Source organism: Centruroides sculpturatus, unplaced genomic scaffold, assembly GCF_000671375.1.
Source record: "Centruroides sculpturatus isolate CEXI.00-Female unplaced genomic scaffold, Cexi_2.0 scaffold65, whole genome shotgun sequence".
In the NCBI taxonomy this organism is placed as follows: domain Eukaryota; kingdom Metazoa; phylum Arthropoda; class Arachnida; order Scorpiones; family Buthidae; genus Centruroides; species Centruroides sculpturatus.
In genome coordinates, this window is record NW_019384327.1 from 1183026 (window position 1) to 1197280 (window position 14255).

At 28.9% G+C, this 14255-nt stretch overlaps 1 protein-coding gene across 4 annotated transcripts in view; it reads left to right on the forward strand.

Moving 5' to 3' along the window:
- The window catches only part of LOC111628509, a 125517-nt gene that overhangs the window by 47352 nt on the left and 63910 nt on the right, over positions 1–14255 (forward strand). For 3 of the 4 annotated variants that reach the window (XM_023372315.1, XM_023372323.1, XM_023372333.1), the window contains exon 1: positions 7015–7117. In XM_023372315.1, coding sequence (XP_023228083.1) covers positions 7024–7117 — 94 coding nt within the window. In that variant the 5' untranslated portion in view covers positions 7015–7023. Of the gene's footprint in view, positions 1–2472; positions 2482–7008; positions 7118–14255 lie in introns of those variants that run through there. The other variant, XM_023372338.1, reaches the window with a different exon arrangement.

Consider the following 14255-nt stretch of genomic DNA (forward strand, 5'->3'; position numbering starts at 1 on the left):
ATAGTCCGACGTTTTTTAATCCGACATGCTCAGTAGTCCGACGCACCTCCCGTCAAGGTACCCGTCCCCGTTACGTGTCTGCTTGCACAGAAGCATGTCGCGATGTGAATCTCCCCATCTAATTCTTACTCGATGACACACATTTCATGTGTTTTATGTGAGCATTTCTGTTCAAACAGTTGGAGTAGAGAATATTGTAAGTTACTGCTAGCAAAACAATGCGAAATATGTAATTATTTTTGGTAATCCAGACACTTTTGGTAATCCGACACACCTTTGGTCCCATACCTGTCGGATTATCGAGGGACAACTGTATTTTGTAAAAAAAAAATGGTAAGACTTCTGAAAAATTATTAGCATTTAAGATTGCTTAGCATATCATAATTTTATATAAATAATCAATGGATTTTGTGTTTAAAAGGCAATTTTGAAGCAGTGGATTTTGTGTCAATTTTAAATTGCAATTATAAACTCAATCACCAATTTTTTCTTTGTCTAAATTTACCAAGAGCTTCTTTAAAAAATATACTACACATATTACCAACATTAAATATCTTGTTCTATTTAATTTTTTTAGAGTTATATTAGCATTTATTAGTATTATTATTTTTATTGTTATATATTTAATCAATATTAGTTAATAAATAAAATAGAAACAAAATGAAATCATAAAATAATTTTAATACCTAATTTAGTTTAGATACAGTAGAGCATCGATTATCCGAATACCGATCAACCGAAACATCAGTTAACTAAAAGCAATCCAGTCAGCAAATTCAAATTTCTGCTGCTAGTGCTGTGGCACTGCAATATTTGGCTATATCTTGGGCTACTCCAGTATTATTTTTGTTGGTATGCGTGTTTTAGCTGGTAACACTGGCACGAACATATTGTATCGTTAAAAATTATTTTTTTATTTTGCACAAACAAAATAAATATATTGAAAAATATAAAATCAAAAAAATTATATTTTAGAAGTTAATCTAGTATCAAAAACATTCTGATTCAGCACAACACATGTCGAGAGGGTATTTAAGGATGCACCAGTATTTGAATGAGGCTTTTTTCCCCCATTGTGAGTGGTATGTTTGCTTCAGCTCGTCGGAGAATATAGCCCAAGCGGCTGACATCTCCAGATAAACCCAAGAAAAAGAAAGAGTTTTGCTTGTTTTGTGTGGTTTTTTCTGAGGACTGTTGTCGGGACGTGTATCGTGCTGAATCGGAATGTTTTTGATACTAGATTAACTTCTGAAATATAATCTTTTTGTTTTTATATTTTTCAATATATTTATTTTGTGCAAAATAAAGAAATAATTTTTAACAATACAATAGCCATGATGATTATTTTTTTAAAATTTTTGTTAGGCTTAACATTGGTGAAAATTCAATGCTAAGTGACACACAGCGGAGAAAAATTTCAACATGGAATGGATAGGTTAATATATTTTTTCTTTTTCCATACATGATCAGTTATCCGAACAACCCCAGTCCCAAATTGTTTCGGATAATCGATGCTCTACTGTAGTTCCATTTCAAGTATTTTGTTTTTCTATTTCATTTATTTTATAATTATATCTTGTCTTTACAATGAATTATTGGAAATAAAGTAGACATCATTAAACTAATGATGAGCCAGAAGATATGCCCAGGATTTGTTTTGATTTGATTGTGTTTATTTTTGTGTTGATATTCCAATAATGCATTGTAAAGACAAGATATAATGCAGGTTTTGAATTAATCAAGATATTATTTAAATTGAAGATATGGATGGATGAAAGTATTATTCTTACAATCATTCAAAATCAAGTTGTCTTGTGTGGATGAAATTGTAATATATCCATCTCTCATATATTACCATCAAAGATCTCAAAAATTAAATGACATAGTAATACTCTTTGTAACACACTATTTCATGGATATAATTACACTGAAGTAATTACATAATTAAAGCTTGAACATCAGTTCACTCAAAACTTTCATTTTGTAATATAACATCTTCAGCCACATATGTCTTCAATCAACAAAGTCCAAAATATTTTTTTTTTTTAAGAATCAACATATGCTTCCAAGACATAGAATCTGTCATTTGAGTATCAATAATTTACCAAATAAAGTACAGTCAACTTCTGATTTAGTGGTGGATGGATTTATCAGATTGAGGATTTACCATAGTCAGTGGCTGCAGGAATATACATGAAAAAGAGTCATATTGTTCTTGATTGTGTATGTGTAGTTGTTAAATTTAAAAAAAGTGCTGAGTGTTTTTAGGTTAATATAGGGTACTTTTTATAATTTTTATAGCTATGTAAAATAATTAATGTATGATTAATTACTGGAATCATAATTTTTAATTTAAAAGATTCTATTGTAAGCTTTTAAATGAGTAAAATCTGTGTGATTGGTAATGAGATATATTTTCGATATTGTAATGTGCATTTTACTTTGTTTCGTTCCCTTATGACATATTAAAAGCATAGTAGAGTGCCTATTATCATACAGTTATTTTCAAGAAATTTATATATTTACTATGGAATTCAAAATACTATGGTCTGTGAACCTTCCATTACCATACTATCTATAAATTGGGAGTTGACTGTGCTATCTTGCACTGCAAGTACTGTATAGTACAGCAACTTCTCAAATATCTTAATAGCTTCAAAGTGGTTATAAATATTTTTTAAATAACAAAGTAAGTTGTACAACAACTATAACCATGAAATATTTGCACAAACATACCATTAATTAATTTCTTAAATTTTATTTAACATTATTCTACTTTTATCCAGACTCATATAAACTGGATTTCCAGATTAATAGGTTTCTAATGTAGGTAGGCTGTAGGAAATAATTTTAAGTGATAATTTAGTTCTGTAATCATTAGTTTTGTTCAAAATATATGTAATTATCAGTATAGAGTGATATTACATATTTTATTGTAACAGGATCAGATTTTGGTAGCATTTTTACTCAGATGGAAACAAAATTTAATGTTTGCTCTTTACTCCATTATTATATAAATAGTGATAACAATTTATACAATACATAATCTCTCATTTACTTGCTCATAAATGGCAAGCAAAATATGAATAAGCTCACAGAAAGGAGGTACTAGATCAAGCAATAATCAACCAAGATGCATTTAATGTAACCTGATGATTTATAATGGCTTTACTTATATTTTTTGTAATGGACTAGTTCTAGAAACTTGAGATTTAATTGTCAACTTATACATGATATTAACACTGTTTTCAAAGATAAAGAGTCATTTAAAAATGGAAATCTCTTCTAGGGGCTTAATGTTTTTAGAGTATTTTAGCATATTTTTGATAATATAAGTAAACAATGCCTTTTTAATATTGAGGTTATTATAAAGGGTATGGATACCACGAATCAGGATTACGTCAGATGGCAAACAAGATATCGCACTGAAAAAGAAAAAATGGATAACATGAATACAAGACGCTTCCACCACTGCATAAAAGAAGCAAGAAAATGGATGCAGAGAAAGGATATAGTACTTATGAAAGCGGATAAGTCTAAAGGTATAGTACTTATCAAGCGAGATTCCTACAACAATAAGTTAAAGGAATACATCAGAAATACAGAATGCCTTGATGCTCCTGAAAACTTTTTAGAGTCTTTGCAGCAAAGGGTCAGGAAGTTCACCCTCACTCCTTTAGCAAATCTATTAAACATGGAGAATTCTGTCATTCGAGCTCCAAGAACACCAAAAATTTTCACTTTTGGGAAAACCCATAAACCAGGTTGTCAACTACACCCGGTTATAGAAAAATGCAGTTTGCCTACTTTTGCTATTGAAAAGCAGCTGGTCAGGTTTATACGAAATAAAATTCAGGAGTACCCCTTTTCCATAAAAAGTTCGATACAACTGGTGCAGAAACTAAGGGAGGTTACGCTTAAGGACAAGGAATATATGACAGTAATGGATTACAAAGCATTATACCCTTCAATAAAATTAGCACCCTGTTTTTGTGCTTTGAGGGACTTTCTATTTACCAACATTAAAAATCCTAGGAAATACCACAAACACATTTTAGAACTGGCCGATTTGGTTTGTAATACGTCGTTTTTTGTTTTTGAAGGGAAGACCTATCTTCAAGGAAGGGGCGTCCCCATGGGCAGCCCAATGTCAGCTGTCCTATGTGAATTAGTATTACGTCAGCTTGAAAGAAGTATCATACCCATCTTTAGAAACGATATAGTAATATACTCCAGATATGTCGATGACATTTTCATCTTGTGGAGAAATGATGACAACATACAGAATTTTATGGACAAGATCAACAATAACCCATATGGGTTGACTTTGGGTTTGGACCAAGAAAGCGAGAAGAATGTTAACTTCCTGGATATATCAATTACTTGTAAGGAAGGGGAAATATGGACAGGCATATATCGCAAACCAGTTTATCAACCTATTATCATCCCAAAGAATTCGACAGATACTAAGCACGTTAAACATGCGGTGTTTAGAGCATGGATTAAAAGAGCGTACACCCACTGCACGAGTTTATATGATACATATGAGGAATTAGATTACATACAAAAGGCAGCAGCGCGACAGGGATACCACAGAAAAGAGATTGACGCACTTATTAAAAGAATACAGAAGCAAAACCAGCAGCCTCCCGAAATTGATCAAAGAAAAAATGTGGTAATTAATTATTTTCCATTTCTAAATAAGATAGATAGGAAAGTTGCCAATAAAAATAAGTTACGAATAATATATCGACGCAATCCAACTGTGTATGGAATGTTAAGGAATGACAAGAAGAAGGATAATCGAAATAGCTTGACGGGTATATATACTATACAGGTAACACCCGTATAACACGGTAGTTACGTTCCAAAAAATTGCTGTGTTATGCGAATCCGTGTTATACGAAACAAAGAACTAATACGAAAAGAAGGGTTAGGTTCTAAAAATTTAAAAACATGCTAGTATATTTTCATAATTAAGATAAATATCTTCATTAAAATTTTTTTAAGTGATACATATTAATATAAATTAAACAATNTTTTTGCGTTTTTGCGGGAAATCGAACATATTTTTAGACTCATGTAAAAATTCTCTAATTAGTCTGGAAACGGGGGACCTAATTCTTGCATTCTGTGAAAACAGGTAAGATTGGCTATAATGTAATTATCTTAATCTTCACTATTGTTACTTTTTGCCCAGCGAAGCGGGTCCTTGCAGCTAGTTTCCTTAAATAAAATCTTACTTTTGATTTATGAATAATGTAAACTTTTTTCTTCTAAATCTCTACATATGATTATTAAATTTTATATCAAAATTAAGAAAACTACCTTGAAATTAAGAATTCAATGTTTTTTAAGACATTTTTTGAATATTTTAATTTTATCATCAAAACAACTATTTTATACAAATTAGTTTGTCTGAATAAAAATAAGCATGATCTTGAAGGAGATAGGTCAAAAATATGAAAAGCATTTATATTTAAAATAATAATGAATTTTAGATATTTGATTGCTTCTTATTCTTTTTAAGATTGTTGAAAAATGAGCATAAAATTGCTGTGGAGAACTTATCACACAGGAACTCTTAGGTGAATGATCAGACAAACTTTAGTAACTAAAATATTAAAAAAACATTTCAGGCTTATTTGCCTCTCATCAGTCCTTTCACAGATCTGGAGAAATATATATTGTAGATGACAACTTACAATTAAAATAAATAAAATAATTACCCAGTTCTCACCTACAGTATTTATTTCTTCATATCTGTAAGAGATAGGACTGATGAGGAAAGTTTACCTGGTCTAGTAACTAAAAGAACAATTCAGATTTTTTCTATAGAAAGAAATCTGAATTGGAAGTGGAATGCATTCAATTCAATCAGACTATCATCCAATTATTACAGGAATCCCTATTCATTCCAACAGATAATCTATATGCCTGTAATTTCCAAAATATTCTCATTTATTCTGCTCAATGTTATCATAAGTAATCTTGTTTATTTAGTTAATTATTGATACTGTACTGTACATGATTGATTATTGAATCTCATCAGACCAGCTATGCAGGCTGTTAAATAAGTAATGCCTCCATGCAAGTGTTTTGTGCAGAAGTTGTTATCTAGCAAGCAATTAGACAACAAATGATTTTTTGTTTTATTAACTACATTTTAATGAATGTAGAACATCAAATTCATTAAATTCAACATTAAATAAAACAATATTAATTAAATAAATCATTAAATTCAAACTATAACAAGTTCTGATATAGTTTGAATTTAATGGTTTGAATAATTGAACAAAAACCAGTTCCAATTCATTTTAAATGGAGCACTGCATAGTGTGCAATGACATGACTTTTTACACATTGTGTTGTCACACACAACTTTGTGCAACAGAAATATAAATAGTTTTGATGATACAAATTATTCAAATAATAAAATTTTTGTTCATTTTGTAACAGTTTTATTCAGGAATCATGACAAATGCATTTATTTGATTAAATTCTGATAATTTTTTAAGTTTTAAATGTGAGTCATACATTGATTTGCTCACTGACTGATGGCTGGGCCTTGTATTCAGGTAACCAGTCTCTACTTCTTTAGATCAATAGGTTGCTGAAAAGATAGGTAATCATGTATGGGTTGGAAATGGAAATGGAGACAGAATTGTATCTAGTTATGTAACCTGTTTATTATGGAGAGAAATCAAAGGTTTACAATTCTTCCTGAAAGACTTCACAAATTAAAATGTTAGTTCAACAGTTCAGTTCCCTTTTGTGAGTTCTATCACTGCTGGCATAGATCTCTTGAACAGGAAGACATTTTGGTATAATCAAGAACCCAAATAAAAAGAATAAATTAATTATAAATTGCTGTCATAAAGTGCAATTATCATATTGTTAAGAAATTAATAAATTGATTTTAAAAAGAATTGAATCTAAATATATTATTAATGTAAATTTATTTAATATATTTAATTATACTGATAATATATATTTATTATTAAACAGGCAAATCTACGTAGGATGTTAGAATATATATCTAATGGACATGTAGAAAAAATAACAAAAATGTGTGCCAGAGGACTAGATCCTAATTTCCATTGCCCTGATACTGGAGGTAATATTTTTGTAAATTTCCTATAAAACTATAAATGTAATATTAATTTCATCAATGAACTCTGCTAAAGAGGATATTATATTTTTCTATAAATATGGTTACATTAATATTAGCATGTATATGTAATACAGGTAACAATACTCTCAGTATTTATACTTTAGCTTATTCGTGATTGAAAAAATGTGACCAACCCCGTGGCTGTATGTATGACATTTGCATATTATGAATTGCTTTTACAATATTTTATTTATAGTACTTCATTTACATAAAAAAAAATGTACTTCTTGTGATCTCCAATTTTTACATTTTTTGACCTATCCAAGCAAAGTAACAATAACTACTGTACTACCAGATTGAAGTCATTGCATTACAGCAACAATGCTTTCTGCCAAATTGTACATGACAAAGTTTGTCACAAATTATATAAATAGGGTTGCTTTGCTGCAAAAGTTTAAATATTCCCAAAATAGCAACATGTTTTAGGTCAGCCTTATTTGCTCAAACTGCAGGAACCTAACTCAATAACATATCATTTGTCATTAATTATAACACTTTATTGTTATGTGTATGATTTTAGTAATTTTAAACTATTTATTTTACATTTCCACATAACTGTAAAGATAATTTCTTTTGCAACTTATAAATTTCTTTTGGTAGTTCTAATATTTTTTGTTTTTATATCTTTTGAAAATGGGATTAATAAATTCAAAAATGATGAATTTAATAAATAAAAAATTAAAAATATCTAACTTATGAGCCACTTTCTTATAAACTTTACAGCTTTTTCTTTGAAATGTATATTTTATATAACAATTATTTTAATAGTCATAAAAATAATTTTTTCTTCAGAAATTAATACTGTTAGCTGATCATTTTAATTTTTAATCAATTAATATGTAAAATTTGATTAAAATTGCAAGAGACATCCATATTAGGAATCTGCATTTATTTCTCTTTAACACAATTTACAGAGAAACAAATGCATAATTATGGCATAATTTACATCAATCAAAAACACATGAAGCTAATGAGTATCAATAAAAAAAAAAAAAAAACTGATTTTCTCAAAGGAAAAACTTATCAGAAGATGAAATTTTTATCAAATTTTCGATTTTTTTAAAACAAAATATGAACTTTTAATCATACAAAATGTTATAGTGCTTGTTGAAAGATTCACAATAATCAATATTGACATAAGCTGGAATTAGACAGTAACTAGTAACACACAAATTATCTTATGTACTTTTCAGCAAATTATTCTTTAATCAAACTAACAGTTTTGGCCATAATGATCAAGCAGTTGAATGAATATAGTACATTGTCCAGGGATATTTTCAATAGTTAACATTTTATCTGCATTAATGGCTTCTTGAATTTGTATTATCTGTATATGGTGTCCACTGGTTGAGAATAAAAAGAGTGTCTTTTTAATCACTCAATATGTGATGCACAACTTTTTCAGCAAAATTTTTGCAGTCTTTGTCATGATGCCACTTGAACTTGCATCAAATACCAAATTTGGCAGTTTCAACCAACATTGAAACTTGAATTTGAATTTTCTGGTGTGTTTTTGAAATGAGATGAACATTTGACAATGGAGAATTCCAGCCATTGAAATTATTGGCATGACAGTGAATAAATGTGTTGTGGGATTAACTGATTGCACAGCTTTCTTGACTTTTCTGGAACCAACATATGCAAATGATTTTTTTTGCTTCATATTGAAGGCTTGATTGGTCAGCATTAATCACAGTAAATCAGCCACTGTTAATAAGGTTTCAAATTTTTTGCCAAAGTCATGAGCTTTATTTTCCAATTGGTAAGAGAAACATGAGTAGCTTTCAAGAGAAAGGTAGTGATTTTGTCTTGAAAACTATAATATAATGCTGTATGTTATACTTTTCTTATACTGTAATTTATAAAAGAAAGCATAAAATTCTAAACTGTTGTAATGTTTTATTTAAATACGATTGACAGCCTGGGTAACATCCTAATGGTGTGTTACATAAACATTAGTGTTATTGCCAGTTAGTGCCAGGCCTGGACTTTACATGAGTGATGAATAACAAAAAATTGTTAAGAAATCAAAAGCCCAAAATAATTACTATATATTACACAAAAATATCTATTAGTCTAAGCTTGAATATGTACAATAATGAAATAAGTTAGTGAGAAATTCAAAAATAATAAAAAGACAAGTAAAACAGAAAAGCCATATTTGGGACAAGACTATGTCTCAGAGATTCACTACTAAGCGGAATCACTTTGATGCTTAAGGCGGATCTCGTTCTCATTCTCCAATCTTTGGTATTGCTGGTTTTGAGTGCAATCTTTCAAACTTTGCCGGCCACGACCACGAGGTTTTCCATGATACATTTTTGGTGAAATTAACCTATCCAATTTTGAAATTTCTCAATGTTGCGTGTCACTCCAGGTTGAATTTTTGTCAATGCCTAACGAAAATTTCCTGTTTTTGAAAAAAAATAATCCTGGCTATCGTATCATCCAAAATTATTTTTTTATTTTGCACAAACCACAAACAATATATATATATATATATATAAATGTAGAAAAAAAACAAATTATATTTAGGAAATTAGTTTTATTAGTTTTAATATAAAATTATAACAACTAGCACCATCTACTTTGAAAAAAGTTTCTGATGCTAAAATGAGATATCTCAGGTCAGCCAGTGAAGGTCAGCACATGACCATAGATATGTTGGGAATAACACGGAAAAAGGTAAATGGGTTTTTTTAAAGATTCGTTTGAAAAAATTCGATTTCTCATTTTGAACTTACCAATGCATGCGTTTGTCAAAATTTGATTTCTCAACATTTGCATTTCTAACTTTTCAATGAGTGATGCATGCGCAAATCTTGCGCTACTGCCTGTTTATAGTGTGTCACCATTTTGAATTTTATTTTGACTCTGTTCTTGGTTCCCTGAGTACCTACAAGTCTGGTTCTTTTTATGCATGCGTGATTTGGGCAACTAATACTCTGTGCCAAATTGCAACTCCTGACATGTTACATACTTAAAAAAATAGCACCACTTTTTTCTAATTGATCTTTTGTTTTTGGAAATTTCGGTAGTTCATACCTCTAAGCTGGTTACCCAGCAGGCAGTACAATTTTATAAACAAGACATAGTCTTGTCAATAATTTATCAAATCCAAAAAAACAAATATGTACAATAAACTTTTCTCACAATTGGGGGCTTAAATTATAACTATCTTATACTTATCTCCACAAAACTGACAAGAGAAAATTGAAATATATCAAAATTTACAATAAATCTTACAAATAAAGTTGCCTAACTGTCACCAAGATACTTCTACATCATCAATGGTATTTGAAAGTCTTTGTTTAACCTCGTTAGCAGCACCTTGTTTGATTCTTAGTTTCACCTCTTCTTATAGTGCAGTTGTGGTGACATTACAAAATTATGCCCACTCAACCCAATTTACATACTTAAATAGCTAACGTTCTGTAATTCTAGTAATCTTTGTTAAGTCATGTCATCACCCTTACATTTAATTGTTTCTAAAATTTTGTGGTTTCTTTTTGGGTGACAATTTGGGGTGGGAGATCATTCTGTTAACTTCCTGAGGAGGTCTTCCCCCAAAATGTTGCTTCAGAGTTCAATTACGTAATAGGTTGCCACCATCAGTTGTTGTAGTAAGGTGAGTTTGTTTTTTTTTTTATTTATTTTTTATTTTTTTCATTTTACCTGGATGAAGTGCAATAATCTATCTTTAATGAAAATAAAATGTCAACAATAAATAAGAAAAACAGAACCCAAACAAAAAAGAACAGTTCAGAATTGACTTCTTACTCTGTGTTACAAAATGATTTGTTTCTGTCATCTTTTTCACTTAACTTCAATGTGAGACAAACCTTTTATATCATTAAAATACAACTATTTCTATTCTTAAAACTATTGTACATATTATGATATATTTGCTATATGATATGATATGATGTAAAAATGATGTTCTTATATATAATTAAATTTACTAAGACATAAAAAGAATGATATACTATATATACATCATCCAAACCCGATATATAAAGCTACATACCAACAGACTGCCGAAAATCTATCGGGCTAGTTTTATGCTAATTATTAAATAAATTACGTAATCAATTTGGCACTAGAGGTAAGCGTTAGGCGCCATCTCTTATTAATNGGTGTGTGGAGTTGTTGTTTATGAGATTTTGTTATAAAAAACTTTTTATATTTTTAGTTGTTATAAAATGGCTGGCAAAAGGCTTAATTTTGAGGGTAGAGATTAATTTTATAAAAAATTGTAAATGTTAATAACAAATAAAATCTTCATAGTCTGACACTACTCAAAATATGATCCATGATCCCTTTGACCTTTAACTACCAAAATTTTATAGCATCGATCCCTCTAATATACAAACCTCCCTGCAAAATTTCAGAAATTTTCAAAAAGTTATGGGAATTATTAAGCTTGAAATTGGGTGAACAAAATTGTGCACACATGCTCACACATTCATACCTACAGAAAAAATCTCAAAACTTTTTTTTTGCATTTCTCAACATTTCAAGGTTCCCTGAGTCCAAAAGTGTAAAAATTCTCCCATAATTTCCCTCTTTTGCCATCTTCTGTATGTTATAAACATTCAGTGGAACCTTGCTTAATGAGCATAATTCATTCCAGAATCTTACTCGTTAATCAAAACAATTTTTCCCATATAAATGAATGTAAAATATGATAATGTATTCCATGCCAAAAAATACTCAAATATTTTATGTATAATGTTTATTAAATAAAATTATACAATATACATTGTTAAGGAGTGTGAATCATCGTCATCTTTTCTTCTAGCGCGGAATGAACCAACCTGGAATGCAAATTCGATTTGCATAATTTGGAATCGGTCATTAAATTTAATACTGGATGGCAGCATAACTGCTTACCTCTAGTCAAATTATTTAATTTCTAATATTTAATTATAGCCTTTACATAGCCCAAGAATTTGGCATATTGTTTGGCGTGTTTATTATATAACAGGCTATGGTTGTTGTTTATATGTAATATCAGACATATTACATATAAACACAAGTTTAGAAAAATGTGTGATCACAAGCAACACTAAGTACACAGACTGATATAGCATGCGCACAAGGGACTTTCCCTCTCATGGTCACTTGTTATGTGAAACGTCGCTCGTTAAGCGAGTCATTTTTTTTACAATTTATTTTGCTCATTATGCGAATTACTTGTTATGAGAAGTGTTCGTTAAGCAAGGTTCCACTGTACTTTGTGAATAAGCAATTTTTTAAAATTAGTTTTTTAATATTGCTAGTTAAAACAAATTTAACTTGTAAAATTGTGTAAAAACCAATAGTCAATTAAAAATTTATGTTCCTGACTTTTTTTATTTGACTCTTTCTTATGATAGCCTTCTTATGTACACCAAGATAGCCTTTTAATCATGCCTGTTGAGAATTTGGTCAGATTAGATTGTGGGTGATGGGACCATGAAAAATTTTTGAGATTACAAATTCTATTCAAGTACAGGTTCCTCAGAGTTTGACAGGCTAATATCTTTATTACATCAATCATCTGGCTGCCAATTTAACTAAAAGTTTGCAGCATAGTCATCAACAAACAATTAATACCTGAAGTAATGGCATACTAATAATCTCATGTCTCTCTCCTTACAGCCATTGTTTATTGCCGAAAGATGTCTTATTTCTTATTATACATAATGTATAATTAGAATATTCCCAAAAAATTCCTAAACTGTCACATCATTTCAATATATTTGCTAACTGGAACATCTTCAATATCCATTGAAAATGAAAGAAAACTAATTGCACATTTGTAGATTTCATTATGATATCATACTTGAAGGCTTAGACTATTTACAAAAATATCAAATTTTCGAGTCTATCTTAATCCTTTTAATACACACCAGAAGTAACAGTTAACATGGGTTTTATTGAAGAATATACTTCTTAAAACTTTGTAAATAGTCTAAACCTTCAAGTATGAAGAAATATATCCTGAGTAATTACAGAAATTGTATTCATTATGATACTTTTCTTTTGTAAAAGGTTGATACAATAAATAATCTAAAAGGTGTAAGGAAGGTGGTGTTTATTACTGTAAAGGGTTAAACTTTTATTTTGTTAAACTGAAATTTTTGTTACAGTGATATTCATTAAACTGAAACATTTTATAATAAGATGTATTATTAAGAGGTAGGGAATTGAAAATAAATTTGCTTTACTGATAATTTTGTTGTTCTAGGCTTGTGTTATAAAGATATTTCAATGTATATAGATTTAAGCTGAGTTATAAATAAGTATATCATATTTATCACTTGTGTTTATTCAAAATAGAATTTTTATTTAAAAAAAATGCAAATTTTGCAAAAATTACAAATTATTAAAATTCTTAAGTACCAAAATTATAGTTATGCACAATTATATGAAATTTTTGAACTATAGCAAGCAATAAAATTATTTATTAATTAACTTAAGAATTATTTTAAAATCCAATTCATAAATATGCATTAAATAACAATTACTTTAAGTATTTTTTCTGTTAAAAAAAATACAAAAAATTAAAAATTTCTGAAGTTTTACAACTTTTATTTTAAATATTTAAAAGTGAATTACATTGTGTTTCATGAGTTTCTAAGATAACATTTTTATTAATTTTCTAACATCAAAAAATGAAGAAAAATCAATCTGTGAATAGTTAGTGATACAATACATAAAGTTTGAAAAAATAAAAGCAATTAAGACAAAAGTTGATATTTTAATTTATTGAAATTCTACTATATTTTTAAAGTATGTTGTTTGTATGCATATACATATATACGTAATTATAAATAAATATCTATATTTACAACAATAATGATTGTTTTTTCAAGTTGAGATACAAGAGGAGGATTTACAAGATGACAAATATGGATGAAAAACACATCAAACAATTACATACAAGAGTAAGTGAAGAAATTTTATAATTTAAGCTTATATTTAGTAAATATTACCATTTCAGAATCTCATAACATTCTGAAATCTATTTGAGATGTACTTAAATTACTCTTATTATACAAGTGTCAATCTGAAAAAGTTAACAAGTACAGGTAGC